Source organism: Abramis brama, assembly GCF_963993115.1.
Source record: "Abramis brama genome assembly, chromosome: 11".
Taxonomy (NCBI): Eukaryota; Metazoa; Chordata; class Actinopteri; order Cypriniformes; family Leuciscidae; genus Abramis; species Abramis brama.
In genome coordinates, this window is record NC_139973.1 from 9,935,291 (window position 1) to 9,956,711 (window position 21,421).

The 21,421-nt window shown below is 38.1% G+C and overlaps 1 protein-coding gene across 1 annotated transcript in view; it reads left to right on the forward strand.

The window, feature by feature from the left end:
* Window positions 1-3,839: 3,839 nt before the first annotated feature.
* Window positions 3,840-21,421, forward strand: part of grm2a (glutamate receptor, metabotropic 2a) — a 43,082-nt gene continuing 25,500 nt past the window's right edge. Inside the window, exons 1-2 of the mRNA XM_084129804.1 lie at window positions 3,840-4,079; window positions 17,708-18,392. Of these exons, the coding sequence (XP_083985930.1) occupies window positions 17,883-18,392 (510 nt within the window). The 5' untranslated portion in view covers window positions 3,840-4,079; window positions 17,708-17,882. The remainder of the gene's footprint in view (window positions 4,080-17,707; window positions 18,393-21,421) is intronic.

The following is a 21,421-nucleotide window of genomic DNA, read 5'->3' on the forward strand; positions in this document are numbered from 1 at the left end:
ACATCATGGACACCACACTAGAGTCTCGTCACGTCATGGACACCACACTAGAGTCTAGTGACGTCATGGACACCACACTAGAGTCTTGTCACATCATGGACACCACACTAGAATCTTGTCACGTCATGGACACCTCCCCTGGAGATTTTTTGGTGTTTTTTTTTTGTCCAGCAGATGCAGAGCTTGGGTCATGACGGATCTCAGGGCGGATGAGACTAACCGCCAGTGTTATGGATCCACAACTAAGGTCTGTGCAAGCGGTGAGCAGGTCAAGTCTGGTAGTTCCAAGTCCAAATCCGGTGGTCCCGGAAGTCATCCTATTATCCGCAGTGCTTCCGGTAGTGGCCACCGTCATCATGTGTGTGTGTGTGGGCCACATACATTTCCTCCGAGACGGCGACTGCTACAGCTCCTCCAGAGACTGTGGCGTCCACATTGTGAACTGTCTTCCTGTCACATCACGGCCACGAAGGCCATTCATGAACTCTCTATGCCCCATGAGACAGCCACGAAGGCTGCTTAGGAACTGTCTGTGTCCCATGTCTCAGCCAGAAGGACTGCCTAGGTTTCTGATCCACCAGCGCTTCTCTGGTGGTTCCCATCTCCACTGCCCGTGAACGACCAACTGATTCTCCATGATGTAGTCCATCGCTCCATGGTCCTTTGTTACACAGTCCAGGTCTACCTGATCATCCATAGTCTCGTCCTCTGCTCCATGGTCCAGATTCGCCTTTGCTTCACGGTTCCCAGTCCGCCACCATGACGTGTTTTGGTTATGTTAATGCCTTCCTGTCTTTATTTTGATATTTGTCACAGCCCTGTACCCCTCATGTGATACCTGTCATGTGCCTTGTCTAGCTTTGTTAAATGTAACCCACTGTTGGTGAGTCTTTGTTTTAATGGTTTATGGTCAGGTTTATGTGAAGTCAAGTCACTCTCTGGTTCTTATTATTTGCATCTGTTCACGCTTATTTAAATAAACTGCACATGGGTTCAACTCTGCTCGCCTTCAGTGGATAACACGTTACATCACCAATGAAATCTGATAACTACTGTCATAAATTTTGTTTCTGACAATTAAAAAAAAAAAGAATTGACCAGCCATGTCAACTATCTCTCAGAGTATTAGTTGACTGTCTGCTTATTATCTGCTAACACTCTATTTTGATGGTCCCCCAACAGACATTCTACTGACTATAAGTAACTTTGCAAGTACATGTCAACTTATACTAACCCTGACCCTAAACTAACAGTCTACTTATACTCTGAGAGTTAGTTGTCATGTAGTTGCAAATTAATGAGAGTTAGTTGACAGATAGTTAGTATAATATCTAAAGTGGATTTTTGATTTTTTTTTCTAACAACTATTGCAACATTTTTAGTAAAAAATATGAAATATACTACCATTCAAAAGTTTGGGGTCGATAAGGTTTTTTTCTGTTCTGTTCATCCTATTCAAAAGTTTTCACCCCCGGCTCTTAATGCACCGTGTTTCCTTCTGAAGCATCAGTGAAAGTTTGATAGTTTATCAACCTTTTTTCAATAGTTGTGATTGAGTCCCTCAATTGTCCTCAGTGTGAAAAGATTTATCTTAAAATCACGCAGTCACTGCTGGAAAGGGTTCAAATGTGCAAAAGATGCTGGAAAACTGAAGAATTTGCAGGACCTGAAGAATATTGGGCAGTTTAACAAACAACAACAACAGTCGTAGATCATCCAGGTAACGACACAGTATTAAGAATCAAGGGTATGTAAACTTTTTTATAAATTCCGCTCTTTTCTTTTGTCTTGTGGACTACATACAAACATCTTTTATGTAAAATATCTTATTCAGGCCAGTACTTAATAAAAAATAACATACATTTGGTATGATCCCTCTTTATTTTGTTAAAATAATTAACATTTTGCAGTTTGCAAGGTTTATGTAAACTTTCAAGCATGACTATTTTATTCAATAATCTTTGATGAATAGAAAGTTCAAAAGAACTGCATTTATTTGAAAAAGAAATCTTTTATAACACTATAAATGTCTTTACTGTCACATTTAAAAAAAAAGTGTCCTTGCTGAATCAATTTCTTTAAAATAAAAAAAAAGTTGTTTTTCTGTTGCTATAGTGTTCCTGATGCTGAAGAGAATACTGTCTTATTAACTATTTTAAGCCTCAGGAATCCCTTCTGTCTAAGTATTCTCTTTTGTCATACATCAAGTTATACTTTGAACTTCTGATTGGATGAGATGTGAGGGATTTGCCATCGACAATACAGATCAATACAAGTGATGCATCCAAAAGCTCCGGCAAGTTCTCCATTTCCTGAACACTTTGTGGATTTCTGTGAGTTTAGTGAAGCAGGAGGAACATTTGAGTTATGATCTTTTTGAACTATTTTCATTGGTGGACCAACAAGAAACCCAATAGGTGGCCATATTGTGTCATAAACAGAAACACACTTGCAATATGTGTTACTGTACTGAATAATAACCCAGCTGTGATTACCTGAGGCTGAATCACATTTGTGCTTATACTCATTGCAATAGCACTGTTACTGGTGTGATATTGCTAAATGAGATTTTGGCTAGTTTTTAAATTCAAAAGTTCACTGAGTCCCTGTCTGTTTTCCATGGAATATTAGATGTCAGGTAAAGTGACAGTTTCAGTCACTGTTCACTCTCATTGTAAGAACAAAGATGCCATGTAGCCGGTAAATGGTGACTGAGGCTGTCAGTCATTTCTGCCTGACATCTCCTTTTGAGTTCCACAGAAGAAAGTAATGTATAGTGGTCGGAATGACATGATGGTGAGTAAATCATCACGACTGAATTTTCATTTTTAGGTGAACTATCTTTTTACAAGCGAAAAAGCTCTTAAAATGCTCTGACTTTTCTCTCTAAGGGGATGCACGCAGCATGTTCTTTTGTATGTCAATTTATTATTTACTAACTCTGTCACTTACAATGCAGTGTTTTAGGATTCTCCAAGGAATATGCCATCTGTAAGTCATTTTTTTAAAATATAATTTTCTGGACGTTGCTGGCGGTCAACAACCAACTGATTTTACAAGCATGCTCTCTCGAGTTATAAACATTTGGCAAGGATGGGATGTGACTGGCTCGATTGGTAAGAGGTCGACACGCAATGTTCGGTTTGAGAGCATCCTCACGGGAGCTCGTGCCCTCGCGCGCCCACTCGTGTCATGTTTAAACTTGTCCATCGACCTGAAACGGGACATTGATCCTATGATGTGTGATTCTGGCAAGCCAACCTTAATATATCGCCGTCACAGACTGGTGCTTGGCCAATTAAACAAAATCGACACCAGCTGACGTGTTTTGGGTCATTTAGCCTACATATTCCGTATCTCGCGGACGGAGCAGTTAGAGCAGATTGAGTGAAGTTGTTGTCAGCATAGTTGTCTTGGTAGTTTATCATATGCGGTCAGTGATCGTTTCTGTTACCGGTTAGAAATGCTGTTGTGGATGTTTCTCTGCCAGTGGCCAGTAGATTGGAAACGCATCTACAGTAGCATAGCCTACATGCCCACTTCATGATATTTTTCAGTTGAAGAAATCCAGTCGATATTTTCAATTCATAGTTTCAGGGTTAGACATCAAATCAGTGCAAATCTATTCTTATATCAGAGCACACGCTCTCTTAGAGTCAACTTGCGCATAAAAAGGTTAAGCTGTGACTCTCAAATGTATTTCTTCAACTCTCTGTAATATTTAGTATTAAAAAGTGTTTGTGCATAGTGAAACGAGTATTCTTTTGCGTTTTGAGGGTAATTCAGTCGAGGGGGGCAAAAATTCTCAAGGAATCCAATGACGCGCGCGACGCCTTTTCAGTACCACGGACAGTTCCACGCGCGCACAGCGTCTCCGAGGCGCGCGCTCAACGAAAACTTCACCCGCTGAATAAAATCTGGATTCCACTGCTGGAATTCAGCCATATATTTTAAATGCAACATTAGAGCAATACGAAACTGTCACCAAGGATACGAAGAAAATACACGGACTTATAACCGGATGTCTTCAAGTAGATCCGCTTGGAATCTGTCGATCAGAGTTGAACTGGACAGGTCAGGTAAGACTGTTATCATCTGAATCTAATCTGTTGAAATCAATGTGTCTTATGTGATTTCAGGAAATCGGATAGTACGACCAATGCAGACAGGAATAAACTTAGCGTTGCTTACAGTTGGTTAAAAACACGCATTACATTTTGACACCTGACACAATCAAGAAATACCAATAATAGGCTAATATTAAAAATAAATGTCCTTTAAATTAAAATGTGTTGCATTGGCTTTGCATTTGCATAAGGATTTCGGTTTCAGACGTTTTCAAGAAGGCAATAAAAGCAAGCGTCAGATCAGATAAACAATCGCACAGGTAACATCTCATCACATATTGCTTTGAATAGCAAAACACTCCCGCTCCGGGGTGTGTCTCTAAACGCATCTCTCTGACTGTGGATGTATGGAAAGCATGTAACCATTCTAACTTTATTTGTATAAAATGTGGTTTGTTGCGGTATGTTCAACAGTTTCGCGAAGTGAAAAAAGCAGTGGATAGATTCAGATTAACATATCACAAGTTTGTTGACGCTGTTTGCGTGACAAATGTTTATTAAAGGCTAAATTTCAAAGCTTGTCGATTATTCACACCACCCTGAAACGTAGAGATACTTATTATGAAGTATTAGCCTACATATTTAGACATATTTAGTTGCATTATAAAAATAAAAATAGCTTAAATTACATTTGATTTAGAATTAAGACATTGACCAACATAATAAAGTATACAAGTGTGTACATACATTGTAACTGTAAACATTTTCTTATTATTTACATGATATATCATTTTAGAAATAGCCTATAAGAAGGCTATGCTGTATATGGGCTATACGTTTTACCTTACATTTTGTCCGTAAATATAGGCTAATTCATACTTCTTACTTCTAAAAACAGTTTTCATAACATTTTAAAGTAAAATATCTATTCGGATTCATATTATATCCTTTTGCTGTTGTATGGGTACCAATTAAAAGGTTTTTTTCTGTAAAACATTTTTTGTTTCTTTAGAGTTTTTACAGTGTTGTGATTGTTGTTTTTAACCCAGGTGAGGAGTGAGTGGTAGGCTAGCCTAACTGTTAGAAAAGTGGCTATGTCCCTGGTGTTTTTTAACCATTCAAGTTTAACCTTGCTCTCGAACCACGGTAATAATGGTGTTTGTTCATGCCCTTGGTTTTGATCGCCCTCTCTGAAACGTTTAAAATCATACATGGTTGTATCTAGGCTAGCCTTCTATCACAATGTGCAGGCTTGCCCACGTCTGCTGTCTCCTAAAATTACATGATGCCATAATCATCGATGTTTTCGCCCATTTTTGTGTTAAGAATTAAGGCACTAAATACAATCAAGATGGAAATTAATACATGTAACGACGACCACTATATGTGTTTGGCTTTTGGCGAGCAGGGAGGTCATCCCAAAACAATCTGTGGTTTAAAAATAACAGAAACTCAAACAGAGGCGAACAACCGTTAGGCTGGTTAGTTTAAATAATTCAAGCTCGTGCCGGGCATGCTCTTATAGCCTATCCTGTGAAGACTTGCGCGAGAGTCAAGAATCTCGCCAACACGCAAGTCTCTGCTCAGAAAGGTTGGAATGAAAAGGGTTCCTTTTTAACACCCAAACAGAATGATTTTCATTCGATTCCGTTAACGGTGCTCGAACGTGCATTGTTTTGTCGATGCGAACTGAAATACGTACTGTAGAGATAGTCCGATTCTCGATCCAATGACTCTTTTGAGTCGGTTCTATTTAGTGAATCAATAACCGTTAGGAATCGGTCGAATATGTGCATATGTTATTTGTTAATATAGCCTAATCAGTACTACAGTATTTAACGTGTCTGCACGTATATATGTATATATATATATATATATATATATATATATATATATATATATATATATATATATATATATATATATATAAAAGAGAAATAGTGTAAAAGAGAGTCAGAAAGAGATAAATAAAGGTCAATTCTTCAGGTCTCAGTGATCCAGCAAAGTGTAAAAGAGAGTGAGAAAGAGATAAATAAAAGTCAATTCTTCAGGTCTCAGTGATCCAGCAAAGTGGAGATGCCTCTGTGAGCACGGCAAAGCTGCGTTATCACCACAATTGCATGTAAGTGCCTCCTTATCTGCAAGTAACACAACCACACTGAAAATTGATCCACAATAAAAGTGAGAATTGCTAACACAGAGTTCATCTAATGGCTTTTTCGACTGGACGACAAGAAGAATTTACGGTGGTGGATAAGTCACAGATGCTGACAAGTGTCTTTGGCTGGAAATAGATTAACCGCTTGTGAGATTAATCTGCTGTGGGAGTGATTGATAGGTTACATCAACAAAGATAGTAAAAGTAATGGAGGTGTAAAGTAGCGTGTCACAGTGGCTAAGTGTGAGTAGCCTACAGTCACCTCACACCAAGAAGGTTCCTGGTTCAAGTCCTGGCTGAGTTGGGAGACCTTTCTGCATGGAGTTGGCATGGTCTCCCTCTTCCTCATGTCGTTCCAAACCTCTATTCTTTCATCTGTGGAACATAAATCAAGATGAGTAATGTTTTGTAGTGATTTGAAACAACATGAGGATGGGGAGAGACCATATAGAATGTAGAGAATACGTTTTGCTTATGTCCTGTGTTTGTAAAAGACACTACAGATAGTAATTTGAAAGTGTGATACAAAGAGCAAAAAGATTTTGTATATGGATGTTTAGAGCCAATTAGCTTTTTTTCCTTTTGAACTCAGTAACTCAACTTTATGTTCTTAGAATCACTCAAATGTTTATTAATAAACATTCTATGATGGTATACTAATGCCTCAGTTGCCTTAAGTATATATAGTAAAGTATATAAGATCCCACCCTCCCTTCAGAGCGTCTCCAAAACCATTCCTCCTCCGAAACACATGAACACGTGCAGCAGGGAGCAAAGCGTCACGACGAGAGACAGCGGTCATATCTTAAAGCACATAACATTACAATAATTATGAACATAAACAACTTAAAGAGCACTGGCCTGTTCCACCTGACTGCTGCAGATTCATTCCGGCATTGATAGTGTTGCCATTGAAACACATAAATTCGAGTCACAAACCACTCCGAGTATAACGCCACGGGTTTCGCTTGCGGTGCTCGGTGACTGGCGTCTGTCTAACTCTGCACAGCATGAAACTCACTGATGACGTGTAATGTCTGTGTGAGCAGGTGCGCAGAGGTATGGAAATACATATGTTGACAGCCAGATAGGCCATCGAATGATTGCATTCAGACCGAATGAATTGCATTTTATGGTCCTACGTGTTCCACAGACGATATATATACATATAAATACATTTAGACCACTTAACTTAGTGATTGCTATCAGGATGTGAAGAGACTATCATCCAGCATAACAAATCCCCTACCCTGCTTTTAAGTAAAGCTATAGATAATACATTTTGCATTGACTCTCTTGGTCCTGATTTCTCAAGAAGACAATGGGCATATCAATTTAGCGAGTGTTTTCATTAAATAGATATCCATCTTATCATGTCTTGGATAATCACTCATCATTTTATTAATCTACCACATGATTAACAGATTAAATGATTGTTGAATGAAATGGGGTAAATTAATTCACTCTTATCTCTTAATAGCATAATAAAGTTTGGTTTTATTATGCTAAACTTTATGGACAAAGTGAGAACTGAATGATGAATATAACCCACTTCTTCACAGTATGGTAAATTGTGCATTCTTGTGGTGTTTAACTTACCACAAATAGCAAAGATCATTGATTCAACACTGATTCAATGTTGAATCAATGATATTTGCCCTGTGCAATGGCATTTACACCATAGAGCATTATACTGTCGCAGCTTTTTGTCACCACTTTGTGAACATCAACTGAACACTTTGCGGTAAAAGTTATAAAGTGAATAATGTCTTAATTTTCACTATGGCTGTCTGAGGTAATGCTAAGATCCTCTGGAATGCATCAGACACATTTGATAGCAGATGGTGTGTGTTTCTTGTCAAGCATCTGGTAAAAGACTTCCAGAGAATCTCTGTGACCATGCAGATCCCAGGAGAGACTCGTGCACAGAGACAGGAGGATCTGTGTGTCTTTTGTGCGTTGTGCATCCGTGCAATAGGGAACGTGTGTGTATATTTGTGTGTGCTTCTAATAGAAAGGGAGGAAAACTAAAACAAATGCAAATGCTTAGAACTAAATGTAGGCATGGATTGGTTTTTAATCACAGTGGGTCTATGCTGTGTACTTTTTCCAAGAGGGAGAAAGAACCATTCACTCACACTCCCGGGAGTACTGTATGTGTCAGATAAATACATAAAGTGATGTATTAGGGTTGCATTAAAGTATTTAAAGGCAAAAGGGAAACCCTGTATGCAGCATCTCACAGGTCTCCAGTGACTGGGACATGAATAATGAACAAGTTTAGAGAGGGAAAGGAGAGACCCTATAGAATGCAGAGGAGAAGATTTCCTTAAGTCCTCCTTGCATTTGTAAAAGACACTACAGACAATAATTAGAGAAAGTGATGAAGAGTGAAGCATATATTGCATATACAAGCTGAACATTTGAGTGAAAATCCCTTTTTGCAACCGAGAAATCTCTTCATCTTTTCTGCAGTTGAATTCACAGTAGTTCGGTGTGTGTGGGGAATTTGATTGGCAGCATTTTAATTGCCGTTTCCTGTCTCCTTCATGCTGTACTGGATGGGTATTATTTAAATTTTATTTGTCTCTTACTGTGATCTGATAATAAGTACCCCATGTGAAAAAGTCAGGATCATTCTCTTACATTCTCTAAAATGCACCTTTTTAAGCTTTAAAGGAGAACTGTAATGAGTATTTTGTTTTATTGTTATATTGTCAGATACCATAAATCAGATCAAGTTGCAGTGCATCCCTGTAAAGTCCTTTTTCACGGTGGCATTAAGTTAAGCTGATAAAGGGCCTATTTGGAAGTATTTTAAACTGTGTTTTCCTTTAAAACATCTTCTCATTCAAACAGCCAAATCTAACAGTAAAGTTCAGTTTATAAGCATAGTTCACCCAAAAGTGAAAGTTCTGTCATTATTTACTCACCCTCGTGTCGTTCCTTAGTCTTCTTTTTTTCCTGCAGAACACAAAAGAAGATATTTTGAACAGTTGGACTCCTGACATTTAGAAAGGGGACATTTCTTTTTAAAATATCTTCTTTTTTGTTGAGCAGCAGAAAGTAAGTCACAGGTTTGGAAACACATGAGGATGAGTAAAAGATTTTTGCAGCAAATTGCACCATTTTAATTTTTGGGTGAACTTATACTTCAAGCATCTTATACTCAGCTTAAAAAAAAAAAAAAAAAACATTTACTAGAGTAGTAGAGTAATATATGTTTAGTGTTTTTATTTGTTACTACTTGCACTTGCTTGGCTTTTATTATTAATATTACTGAAGTAGCCTTTTTTTTTGTCTCAAATTATCAACAAATACTCGCAATGAGTGTTTACCATTAAAACTATCTCTCTCTCATAGGCTTTTTGGTTGCCATGGACTCTGAAAGTAATATCCGACTAAGGGACTGGGTAAATGAGTTGTTACCAACAATCGATTCCAGCTTGACCGATTCAGGCCATTTTGTGAACTTAAAGGGTTAGTTTACTGTTTACCCCAAAATCACTTACTCACCCTTAAGTTGTTTCAAACCTGTATGAGTTAATTTCTTCTGTTAAAAAAATGCTGATAACTAGACAGTTGATGGTAGCCACTGAGTTCCATATAGTGTTTATTTTTCCTACTATGGAGTTCAATGGGTGCCATCAACTGTTTGATTACTAACATTCTTTAAAATATCTTCTTTTGTGTTCAGCAGAACAAAGAAACTCATACAGTTTTGGAACAACAATGACTGTCCCGGCCTACATTTTTTTCTTGTTCTAGTTTCACTTGGAGTTACGTCACTCACAATTGAGAAGAAAAGACAATCGCAACTTTCATGCTGACTTTAATAAAAATGAATGATTTCATTTAGGGCTTTTGAAGTAGACATATTTCGCAATCGAGTAATCTGTGAAGATAATCATTGGATTGTTTCCTGGTCTCATTTCCAGAAAGTGTTCTCTAACAGTCGTTTTGTCCCCTTGGAGTAAGCTGTTGTACACACTTGATTGCAATTCCCCTTCAAATGGTTGATGATGTGGCCGCTCAAAGGGCCCTGAGTAAGGTGTTCAAAACCTCATTTGGACTGCAGCCACCGACTCTTTGGATGATTATCAAATAACGTGCTTGCTGGGTTGTGGCGTTACTCACACTCAGAGTTGTTCGAATTGGATTTGTGGTTTGGAGCTCCAAATTAAAAAGACATTTGTCAGCTTGTCGAAAAAGGTACTGCAATCCAGTGATTAGCAGAAATTGAAGTTGTAATTCTGTCCGTTTATTGTTTTCAGCTTCATCACTGCCAGGGTGGACTTGGCACAGCCACGGCCCAAACGTAGCGGGGACCGAGAAGCTGTCGTTTGCTTGCAAGTGTGTAATGTGCATTTATCGCATGGCTAACTGTGGAAAATGGAATTTAAAATTGAGTGTTCAGAATTCGACTGCTGTGAGTGATGTGGGCTACTTTACATAAAGCAACAGGTTGGTCGCATCAGAACATGATTCTTGGATCGATTTAAACCCTGGAAATTTCCTTTTTTGTCATCTGAAAATTCATTTTCATAGTTTCTCCTCTCTATTCAGTGCAGAAGAGCCCGTGTAAGGAATCCCTCTCTTACCTTTTCCTCTGCGGTTACATAAACATGACCTCTCTCCTAGATGTGCTATTACCATATTCATGCTGCTCTTTTTGCCAGCATGAAATTGAAAATACTGAAATGGATTAACACTTTGTTAGGGTTTGCACAACTCCTCCTCCTCCTCCTTAATGTTGCTCATTCCTTCTTCTCTCTTATTTGCGTTCTGTCTCTCCCTCCGCGCTCAGCCAGCATCTCTCAGTTCCCCTGCTTCTTCACACTGCGTGGCTGGAGAAGTCTTGAAGAGTGGCAAAAGCAGTGGCATCAAATTGAAGAGGCCATCTGGTGAAGCGGAAGATACAAGCGATAGTGGAGAAGGAGTGGAGAGAGGAGAGAGAGAGCGAGACGGGAGGAAAATTGGACTGGATATTCAGGCAAATTTATGGGTCTTTAATTGCCAAGTATTTACATAATTTGAATAAATGTAAATGTTATATTCCACTTCAGCACAGTTACACGGCGGTTACAACAAAGTGGCATATCTCTAGTGTAAATATGCAGACATCTCAGTAAGTGGAGATACACTAAACAGCTTAAAGTCAACATTAAATCAAAATCGATCTAATTTCATCCTGATTTTAAGGGTTCAGAAACTGACTTGAATGTCTGACAGAATGTGTCAAAATCAGATAGTTCTCTCATCCTAGTGGAAAGCAATCGTAAAAGCCTTGACATATTCTATTACTTATTTGCACTTAGATTTATAGCGTTTAGATGTTGTCTCAGCTAACAATGTTAGTTGCTAATGTTCCCATTGAGTTATGAAAATATTATTTTTCTAAACGTTCAAAACGTTTTTTTCTTTTCTTTTGGTTACGCAAATGTTAAGGGTACATTCTATTTTATCATTTTGCAAATATTATGGGAACATTACTTTTGAATGTTCTCTGAAACGTTCTGACGAATAATCATCAAAAATGTTTTAGAAAACACATTCCATGAACGATATATTAAAAATATATTTTTGTTAACGTTGCGAGAACATTATTAAAGACCAGATAACTTTCAATGAACATTCTATTAATGTTACTGGAAGAATGTTTTTTTCATAACTTTGAGAGAACCTTGGCAGAATGTTAGGGAAGTTCTGAGAACATTCCCTGTTAAGGCCAATTTCTACTTCTGCGTTGGGTGCGCGCAGTAGGTATGGCGTAGCATACGCATAGACGTGTATCATATGTCGTACCCTGACGCGCACCTCCTCAAAAATGTAACTACACGTCGCGACGACGCGGACCGCAAGATCTGTGATTGGTCGGCTTGGTAGCATCACATTTCCTCCTACGCATTTCCGGCGTGTTCTTCTGCACCGCCCATCATTTTTAAATTCGGTTCAACCGTCAACAGGTTCACGGGTCGCACGTACCATCTTCTCCGACGCCTTCTCTCGTTTTTGCCCTTTAGTTTTAGTAATTTCACTAAAATTAACTGTTTTTCCACCTCGATATGCTCCAACTCCAACATGATCCGCTCTCTTTCAGTCGCTTAGTAGCCTAAACTCAAAACAGCCGCAAGGAATCTAAACACATTAAACATTAAATGTGTAGTGGAACATTAAAACCCGCCCCCGCCAACTAGCGTTTCGGCGGTGTAACTGCAGAGATAAAAATCGTAAAATCAACACAGACATAACGCAGAAGTATAAATGCTCACAACGTCGTCGCCTACGTGTGTAGCCTACGACGTACACTACGGCGTACACTCGACGCAGAAGTATAAATTGGCCTTTAGCTGGGGTGGTCACGAGAAAAGCCAGTTTCTTCAATATTTTAAAGCTACACTGTGTAATTTTTTAAGTTGATTCTTAGCAAAAAACACTTTGTTCTTTCAAAATCATATGTGCTCATTAATGTGTATTGTCGTAGAATCTGCCATTTAGAATACATACGAGCAAGTCGCTCGAATGGCAGCAGCCATGTTCCGCCTCCATCTTGAAAATACATTAGCCAAAGAGGGACATACCTGGAAATTCAAGCTTCGCCTTTCGTATTTTGACACTCAGTGGCACCGTGACGAATGCGAGAGGAGATTACTCGCGACTGCCGGCAGATTTGAAATAATACGGCCACTGTAGGAGTTGAAACGCCCTCGGAATGGGAGGGGCTAGAATGTAATATTCAATTGGCAGTCATAAACAATTTCACCGCTAGATGGGAGAAAATCCTACACAGTGTAGCTTTAACTGAACATTTGTAACTGCTATCTGATAAACAAATGAGTAAAATATTGAGGAAATATTTACCTAGTATTATTTTTATTGATATTATCAGCATCTATTTAGACAATGTCAAAATGATTAGTTGTTGAGATAAGTTTGGAGACATGCAAGTGAGTAAATAATGACAAAAATAGTGCTCACATGCTTGCATACTGACTCCAACCTTGTTTTCATCCACTGTGCTTTGCCATTTGCCCCAGACCTGATTCCTGTTCACGAATATGGGGCATTTTCAGCACTTTAACATTATACCACACCCCAATCCTAGTTTGACATCAATAGAACCTCATCTCACTTTCACAATACTTCTCTCTACCTATATAGTGTCAGATATTACTTAAGCTTATCATCCAATAAATAAACTCTGTTGTGAAGAACATCGGTCTCAAATTATCTTTATGTTTCCAAAGGGATGCGAGTATTAATCCTTAAAAGATGCGGTTCAGGGGATGTATGTCGTAAAAAGATATAGCCAATTTACACCAGCTTTACAAGAATTCCCATAGGGACTCCACTCCCATCCTAGCAGACTAGATTGGCCCTTTCAGCCTCACTTCTCTCACTCCTTCTCTCTCTCTTCCCCCTCCTTTCATTCTTGTCTGGCAAGTTTCCATGGAAACAAAGGGTAGGGAGAAGACCCTAATTAGTAGGTGTGTGTCTCACTGAGATGAACACATATATTGTTGAGATATGGATACACACACTCTCCAATTCCAAAGAACTGCCACTCCTGCTGGTCATATCTGAACTGTTGTTTGGCTCTTCATTCTTGATTTCTCATTTGATGTTTATGACACGTCCAGTTGAAAAGAAATAGTGTAATTTACAATGTATTTCCCCCCTGAGGTTATTTATAGACTTTATTTCTCCAACGTGGTGTTTCACTAAGACAAACCAGTTTCAAATAAAAATAAAAAAATATTGTAAAAAAATTATAAAATTTTATTTAATTTAAAAAGGGCTGATTATGGTGTCTAATGTGAAAATAATAATAATTTAAATGAAAAATAAAAGTAATTAAAAAAATGAACCTCTTAATTTCCTCCTAATATGTTCCTCTAAACTAATCCAAACGTATTTGACAGATAGGATCAAAGCTTTAACCCTCTTTTTTTTCTCTCGAAGACTTTTCAGAAAGTTATTTTCAGTATATTTTGTATTCATCATGACAGCAGTATTCATCCGATGATCGAATGATGGAGAAGAGCGTTATATCTGAGCAAATATCGCAGATGCACATATATAGTACACACTTTTTACATTTTAAACCGCTGATTCGGCATCCTCCACAACTTCTCACTCTCAGCTGACCTTCAAACTGGGGAATTGTGCTGTTCAAACTACATTCAGGACAATTTCTCAAAGATGTTGGTTACCTTTGCATAATTCCTTTGGTGAATCAGGCGCCGAAGCAATTCAGAACACACCTGCAAATGATGCTATCAGCAGGTGCAATTCATTCTTAGTGAATTCTCCCATTGAAGTTCCAACCACATACTTCAGTGGTATGTATGTATTTATATTAAATCAGCGTAGTTTATTTTTTATTTCCCTCATTGAAATTCCAGTGGTGTACAGTCATTGTAATGTAAAAGTAAATAAGCACCTTATCATGCAGTCTCTCTGCACATACCCTCTTCTCACACACTCTGTGAGTTGAGGCTGCAAACCTCATAATTATATCATTCACAGCATCTGAAAGCTAAACTCAACACCTCTTAGCATGTGTGAAATTAGCATGTATGCTCCCCATTGATATGCCTGTGTATGAGAGAGAGATCAAAAAAAGGAGAGGGAGAGAAACAAAAATGGGCCTGTTTGGTCAATTTGCTTACTACAGAGGGAATATTTTACAAAATCATTCTGTTTTGATGTGCATGCTGTAACTGCATTGTTTAAGGTCAAATATATGCAAGCTTATGCACTTATGTGTGTGGTCCTGGTAAAACCCTACATTATGGGGACAAAATGTCCCCAGAAAGATGGCAATATCCAAAAACACTATGTCCTTGTGGGGAGATGTTTTGGTCCCATGAGGAAAACAGCTTATAAATCAGAGTGATGTTTTTTGAAAATGTGAAAATGCAGGGGGGGTTTTGTGATGGGTATTAGGCATAGGGGTAGGCTAGGAGTTGAAAAATATAGTTTGTACAGTATAAAAGTCTTTATGTCTGTGGAATGTCCCCATAAGACATAAAAACCCAACTTGTGTGTGTGAGTGAGTGGGTGAGTGTGTGAAGCAGCTGTTGTCTTACAAGCTGTCTGATAGTGATCCTCTACATGAGTTCAGACGAGCTAGCTTTACACTACAATGGTCACACTGTCCCCTGAGCACACACACACACACACACACACACTCACACACACACTCACACACGCACACACACACGCACACATACACACACGCACACACACGCACACACACACACACACACACACACACACACACACGTCTGGTTCACTATCTTTGTGGGGACTCTCCATAGACTTAATGGTTTTTATACTGTACAAACTGTATATTCTATCTCCTTACACTAACCCTACCCCTAAACCTACCCATCACAGAAAACTTTCTGCATTTTTACATTTTCAAAAAAATATAATTTAGTATGTTTATTAACCCATTTCCCTCATGGGGACCGCTGGCTGGTCCCTACAATGGAGGTGATCTCAGGTTTTACTATCCTTGTGGGGACATTTGGTTCCCACAATGTAATATAAACCAAACGCACACACACACACACACACACACACACACACACACACACACACACACACACACTTTCTATGTTTTATGGGGACTTTCCATAGACATAACGATTTTTATTCTCTACAGACTCTATATTCCATCCCCTAACCCTTCCCCTTAAACACACCCTCACAGAAAACCTTCTGCATTTTTAAATTAAAAAAACATAATTTTGTTTGATTTACAAGCTGTTTTCTCCATTGGGACCCAAAAATGTCCCCACAAGGACAAGGATTTCAGATATTGCCATCCTTGCAAAGACATTTTGTCTCCATAATGTAGAGTTTTACTAGGATCACACACACACACACACACACACACACACACACACACACACACACACGTACACGTACACAGTATTTACCCACACCAAAACACAAGTGAACAAAGCTCAATGGACTAGCCAGGATCCTGAGGGAAAGGGGCCTTAGGGAAGCCATACCTAGTGCTGTAAGCTAACAAATCCAGCCGCCTGATGGAATAACAGAGACATTCTGAGAAATTCATTTCTGAGAGTTACAGAGAAAATCAGTGCAGCCAAATGAGGATATTTCAACTACACAACAAATTACACTGGAGTCACTTATTTGGGGAAATCTGTGTGGCTCACGACTATATATCCTATATATACTAATATCTCCTCAGTTTTAGTAAAAAAATTTATTGTTGCAGCTCATGGAATTGTTTAAAATTAACTGTTCAGATTTGTATGTGTGATCTATTATGTGATATAAATGTCCTGGACTCTTATTAATGATATAAAGAATTTGAAATAATTCAACATGAACATGAATTTCAAATCAACATGACATGTTTTGCAGTTATTTAATTGTAAACTTTACTCAAATGCCTTTTATTTGTAACTGAATTCAGTAAATGGCAATAAAGCAAGACATGTCTTAGGAGCTCAATTAAATCTCTTGCTAGAAATAGTGCATACTAGCATGTTAAATGTAATATTTTAACCACATGTAATATGGTGCTGGTGGGAAAGCACAAGCATAAGGAAACTGGCCTCTGAACTGGCATTTTTACAGCAAATATCTTTTTAAGAAAAGCTAAATATTTTCACCAGCTTCACTCGTCTTCGCTTCAATGATAACTCCACCATGATAGAAAAGCTGCATAATGCCAACACAGCAGAACATTAAGTACAAATAAGTTTATACTTTTTTCATCTTGCATAAAAATACATGAAGTAACACTTAATTTCAACTATCCTGTCCTACGCAATGCACGCTGAAAACTAGAAATCCCCTGTCCAGATTCAGCAATGCTGCCTTAACGCAGATGGAAATTATTCATGCGATTCCAACACAAATGGATTATGTAAACCACTTCTTGGATTGTGACAAAATATTCAAGAATTGTGTTACCATAGCTCAATTGAATTAAAGAGATAGTCCACCCAAAATGAGAATTCTGTCATCATTTACGCACCCTCATGTCCATCCAAAACTATATGACTGTCTTTTTTTCTTCTGTGGAACACAAAATAAGAATGTTGGTAACCAAACAGTTTTGGTTCCCATTGACTTCCATTGTATTTTTTATTTATTTTTTGTTCATATAATGTTTTGCAGAAAAAAAAGAAAGTCATTTGAGGAATGACATGAGGGTGAGTAAATGATGACATTTCTCATTTTTGGGTGGACAATTTCTTTAGGAAGAAAAACATAACAGATGAAAAAGTGCACAGGACAAATTAGATTTTTATTGTGGGATGTACATGACCCTACACTTATTCTTCACCCTAAGAAAACTGTTCTCGTTAAAAACAACCCCAAGGGCAATGGTAAATCACAGCAGTTGTTGTGTATTACAGTGCAGCATCTAATGCTCTCTCTCTCTCTCTCTCTCTCTCTCTCTCTCTCTCTCTCTCTGTTTGATCCACAGATTCTGATCAAGCAGGAGATGGCGATGATGCTTGAGTTTGCTTACGATTGCTTACATGCACATTAAAGTGTCTGAAGTCTTCCCTTAGCACAGCTTGAGCACCATCCCTTTCCAACACATAAGAGGACCGAAGAAACAGGGATTGACCTGCAAAGCGCCTAGATCTTTGTGCACCATGGCTCAGAGGTCCACTCATTTCGGAGGTCACGGTCCCTCCTGGCCGCTTCATCTCACTCTACTGCTGCTTCTATTGGCCAGGACACCACAGGCTTTGGCTATCCCAGGTTACAACACTGACATCACCAAGAAGGAGATCATAATTGAGGGGGATCTGGTGATTGGAGGCCTGTTTCCTGTTCATCAAAAGGGGGAGGGGGCTCAGGACTGTGGCCGTATCAATGCACAGAGAGGGATTCAGAGACTGGAGGCAATGCTGCTAGCCCTGGACGAGATCAATAAAGATGATCAGATTTTGCCCGGGGTAACGTTAGGTGCCCACATTTTAGACACTTGCTCTAAGGACACGTACGCACTGGAGCAGTCGCTTGAATTTGTACGCGCTTCGCTAACGAAAGTGGACGATAGTGAGTACACATGCCCGGATGGATCCTACGCCATCCATGATGATGTTCCACTCGCAATCTCTGGAGTGATTGGAGGCTCCTACAGTGATGTATCCATACAGGTACTGATCCCCGTCACCTATTTTAAAAATGTTTGTTCAAGTGTTTGTGTTTCCTTCCAGAAAAATTTCTTGATAATCAGATTATGTCATAAATATGCATGAGGATTCATTTGCATGTATATTGTGTTTATCACACTGTGGCTGTCATTTAGCCATATGCACAAGCCCGCAGTATAGTTCAGTTAACCCTGTAGAGTCAACTATAGCATATTTGATATGCAAATTTCTAAGGCTTCTCAAATATCAACACTATCAAAACTTTGCTTTAGATAGTTTTTTGGAAAGTAAAAGGCCTTTTAGTATAATTCTAAAAAAGTCCACCTATGTCTTTTTGCTGTAAAATCTTTACTGATTTTTATGAAATTAACGTGTGAATTAATGTAATATTGTTAGTTATATTTCAAGATGAATACTGGAGTGAACTTCACTGAAGCAACTTAAGTTTACTTTATTGTCCATATATTATGTTAAAATGTGAAGCATCAAATAGGATACAGGCTTTTGAGGAACGTTTATAACAATGATACTCAAAAAATTAGTTTACATTGTTATTCATTATGCCAATTATTTTTAAGCAAACAAAAATATATTATTGGGTAACTCAGATCTGCAAGTCTGCAAGTTTTAGCAATGGCACTGAAAATATTTCCAAAAAAAGAACTGTTGCATATCTCTGAGCAACACACTGTGGTGTTTAATTCCTATGATTTGTTCAGTGTTTTGAACAAATAGTAAATAATAAGGATTTTTGAACAAATTAGTTAGATGAATGATTCAATGACTCATTCAAAGAGACTGTCAATTGTATTGTTGCCAGATTAATCAGCATTATTGAGTGAATTGGCTGAATTAATCATCCAATGACTTACACATAAAGACAATGGCTGGATCCGAATTGGCATACTTCCCTAGGCGACAAAAACAGTATGTGACAAAAGTATTAAGTCGCAATTCACAGTACAGGCAAAAAGTACCCGGATGACCAATTACTTCTGGCAACATTCTGAAGTGTGCATATGAATGGCAGTGATACGACACAACTGACGCTGGTAGGTCACATGATAATGACATACTGTAATGGTGAATGTAGTAAGTCCGGATTACACTTATACTACACATTTATACTATATAGAACATACTTTTGTAGATTCCACAAAGTAAGTGCCTATTCAAAATAAGTACCTACTCAAAAGAGTATGTGATTTCAGATAAAGCCAGTCACTTGTTTCCTTCCTGAATGAATCAGTGTTTTGAAGGAATCGGTTAAATGAAAGATTCACTGACTCGCTCATATAGACAGTATCTTGCTGCCACCTACTGGCATAACAATGTAACTTGCGGAAAGAGTCACTGACTGACAGTATTTATCTATATATATTTTTTCACTGTGTACATAACTAGGTATATTTAACAATCTCACTTCTGTGGTTCATACTGCAGCATTTAGTAAGACAAATTAGCAGTCCCTTAATGAGGAAAAAATAGTGGTGGTGTCTGGCTACCTGTCATCCATATGCTCAACCCATCCAATTTGCCACCAACCATGTGGCGTTTCCTGACACTTCCTGGGATGTCAGTAGCAGACGTGCTGCAGATGTTAGCTTTAAGGAATCAAGACAGTGACAGCTTGATTACACTCTCCACAAATCTGCTGTCTGAAGATTTAAATATATTAAAACGAGAGTTAGAAAGATAATTAGAACAAAATGTCTAATATGCATACAAATTGATTGACTTAATCAACATTCCTGCTTTATGAAAGTTCTTGCACTAATGAAGGTTCAGCTACACTCTATTGAGAATGAATCAGACTAGAAAGGCAGTTGTGCTATTAGAAATTTACTGAATAAAAAACTGAATACTGCGCTATTGGAAATCAGGCTCTTTACATGCTCTCAAAATGTGTCTTACACATTCATATCCATCAAACATTCTGCCAGAATGCTACCTATCTTACCTTGAGGGATATTGTACTTTTGAATTTCATTTTATTTCTATTTTATTTTCATTTTGTCCTTTCAGTGTGGTTCAGTTTTTGTTAGTTTCACAATTGCATGTTTAATGTTAAGTGTGTTATAAAATTTGAAACCATTAAGAACGATAACAATAAAGATAATGATGATAACTATATTAGCATCCACACCAGCAGACGATATCTTTCTGCTTATTCTAAGCGCGTGCTTGTCAATGTTTTTATAGTTCATCAGCTGGATAAAATCATTCTGAAAGTAATTTCAATGATATCGTTTCTCTGTAATTTTTTTTAGTAATTGTACTAATAATTTTAAGTAAAAAAAAAAAAAAACAATTGGTGGGAAAAAACGCATAGAGTTACACTTAAGGACGTAGCAGAATATCATATTGGGGTGAGCTCTTTTGACCCAGAACCACCCATAACACCCTTGTATTGTGGAGGTGACTTTTGCAGGGGCAAGAACAAGTCACATTTTTTTCTAAAAATGAATCTTGCTTTATTATTGTAAGATTCTTAAAAAAAATTGCTTTTGGTGTGACAGGTAATGAGATGCTTATTAAGATCTATCTGCTGCAAATACTAATAGTAAGCCTTACTGAATTGAAATAACAAGTTAATTATTTATCCCCCCGACAGAAGAATGTTGGCTGATGAATGGAGGCTTTAAGTAAAAATCAGTGGCAGTCAGATACGTGCTGCGGTTGGCGTATATGAGTCACTCTGTGAGGTGGAAACAGAGACAGAGAAATGTGTTCATTCTTAAGGTTTCACGAGCATAATTACTGCAGTGCCCGCACAGGGACATGGAATGCATTAATAATGCAGAAAAAACAGACAAGGAGGAAGAGAGAGTTGAGTGTATGAAATTTTATTTTATCACTGTACAGAAATCCCCATCTTCTCCCTCTCGTTTCTACTCGAACTGTTGTTTCCTCTTTTTGATTTTTCTTATCTTCCTGTTTTTTGCATGTCAGGAATCTGTTGTGTGTCTCACGCGTATGTACACTACACAGACACACACATGCACGTTTTCTTTCCACTGCTGTAAAGGGAC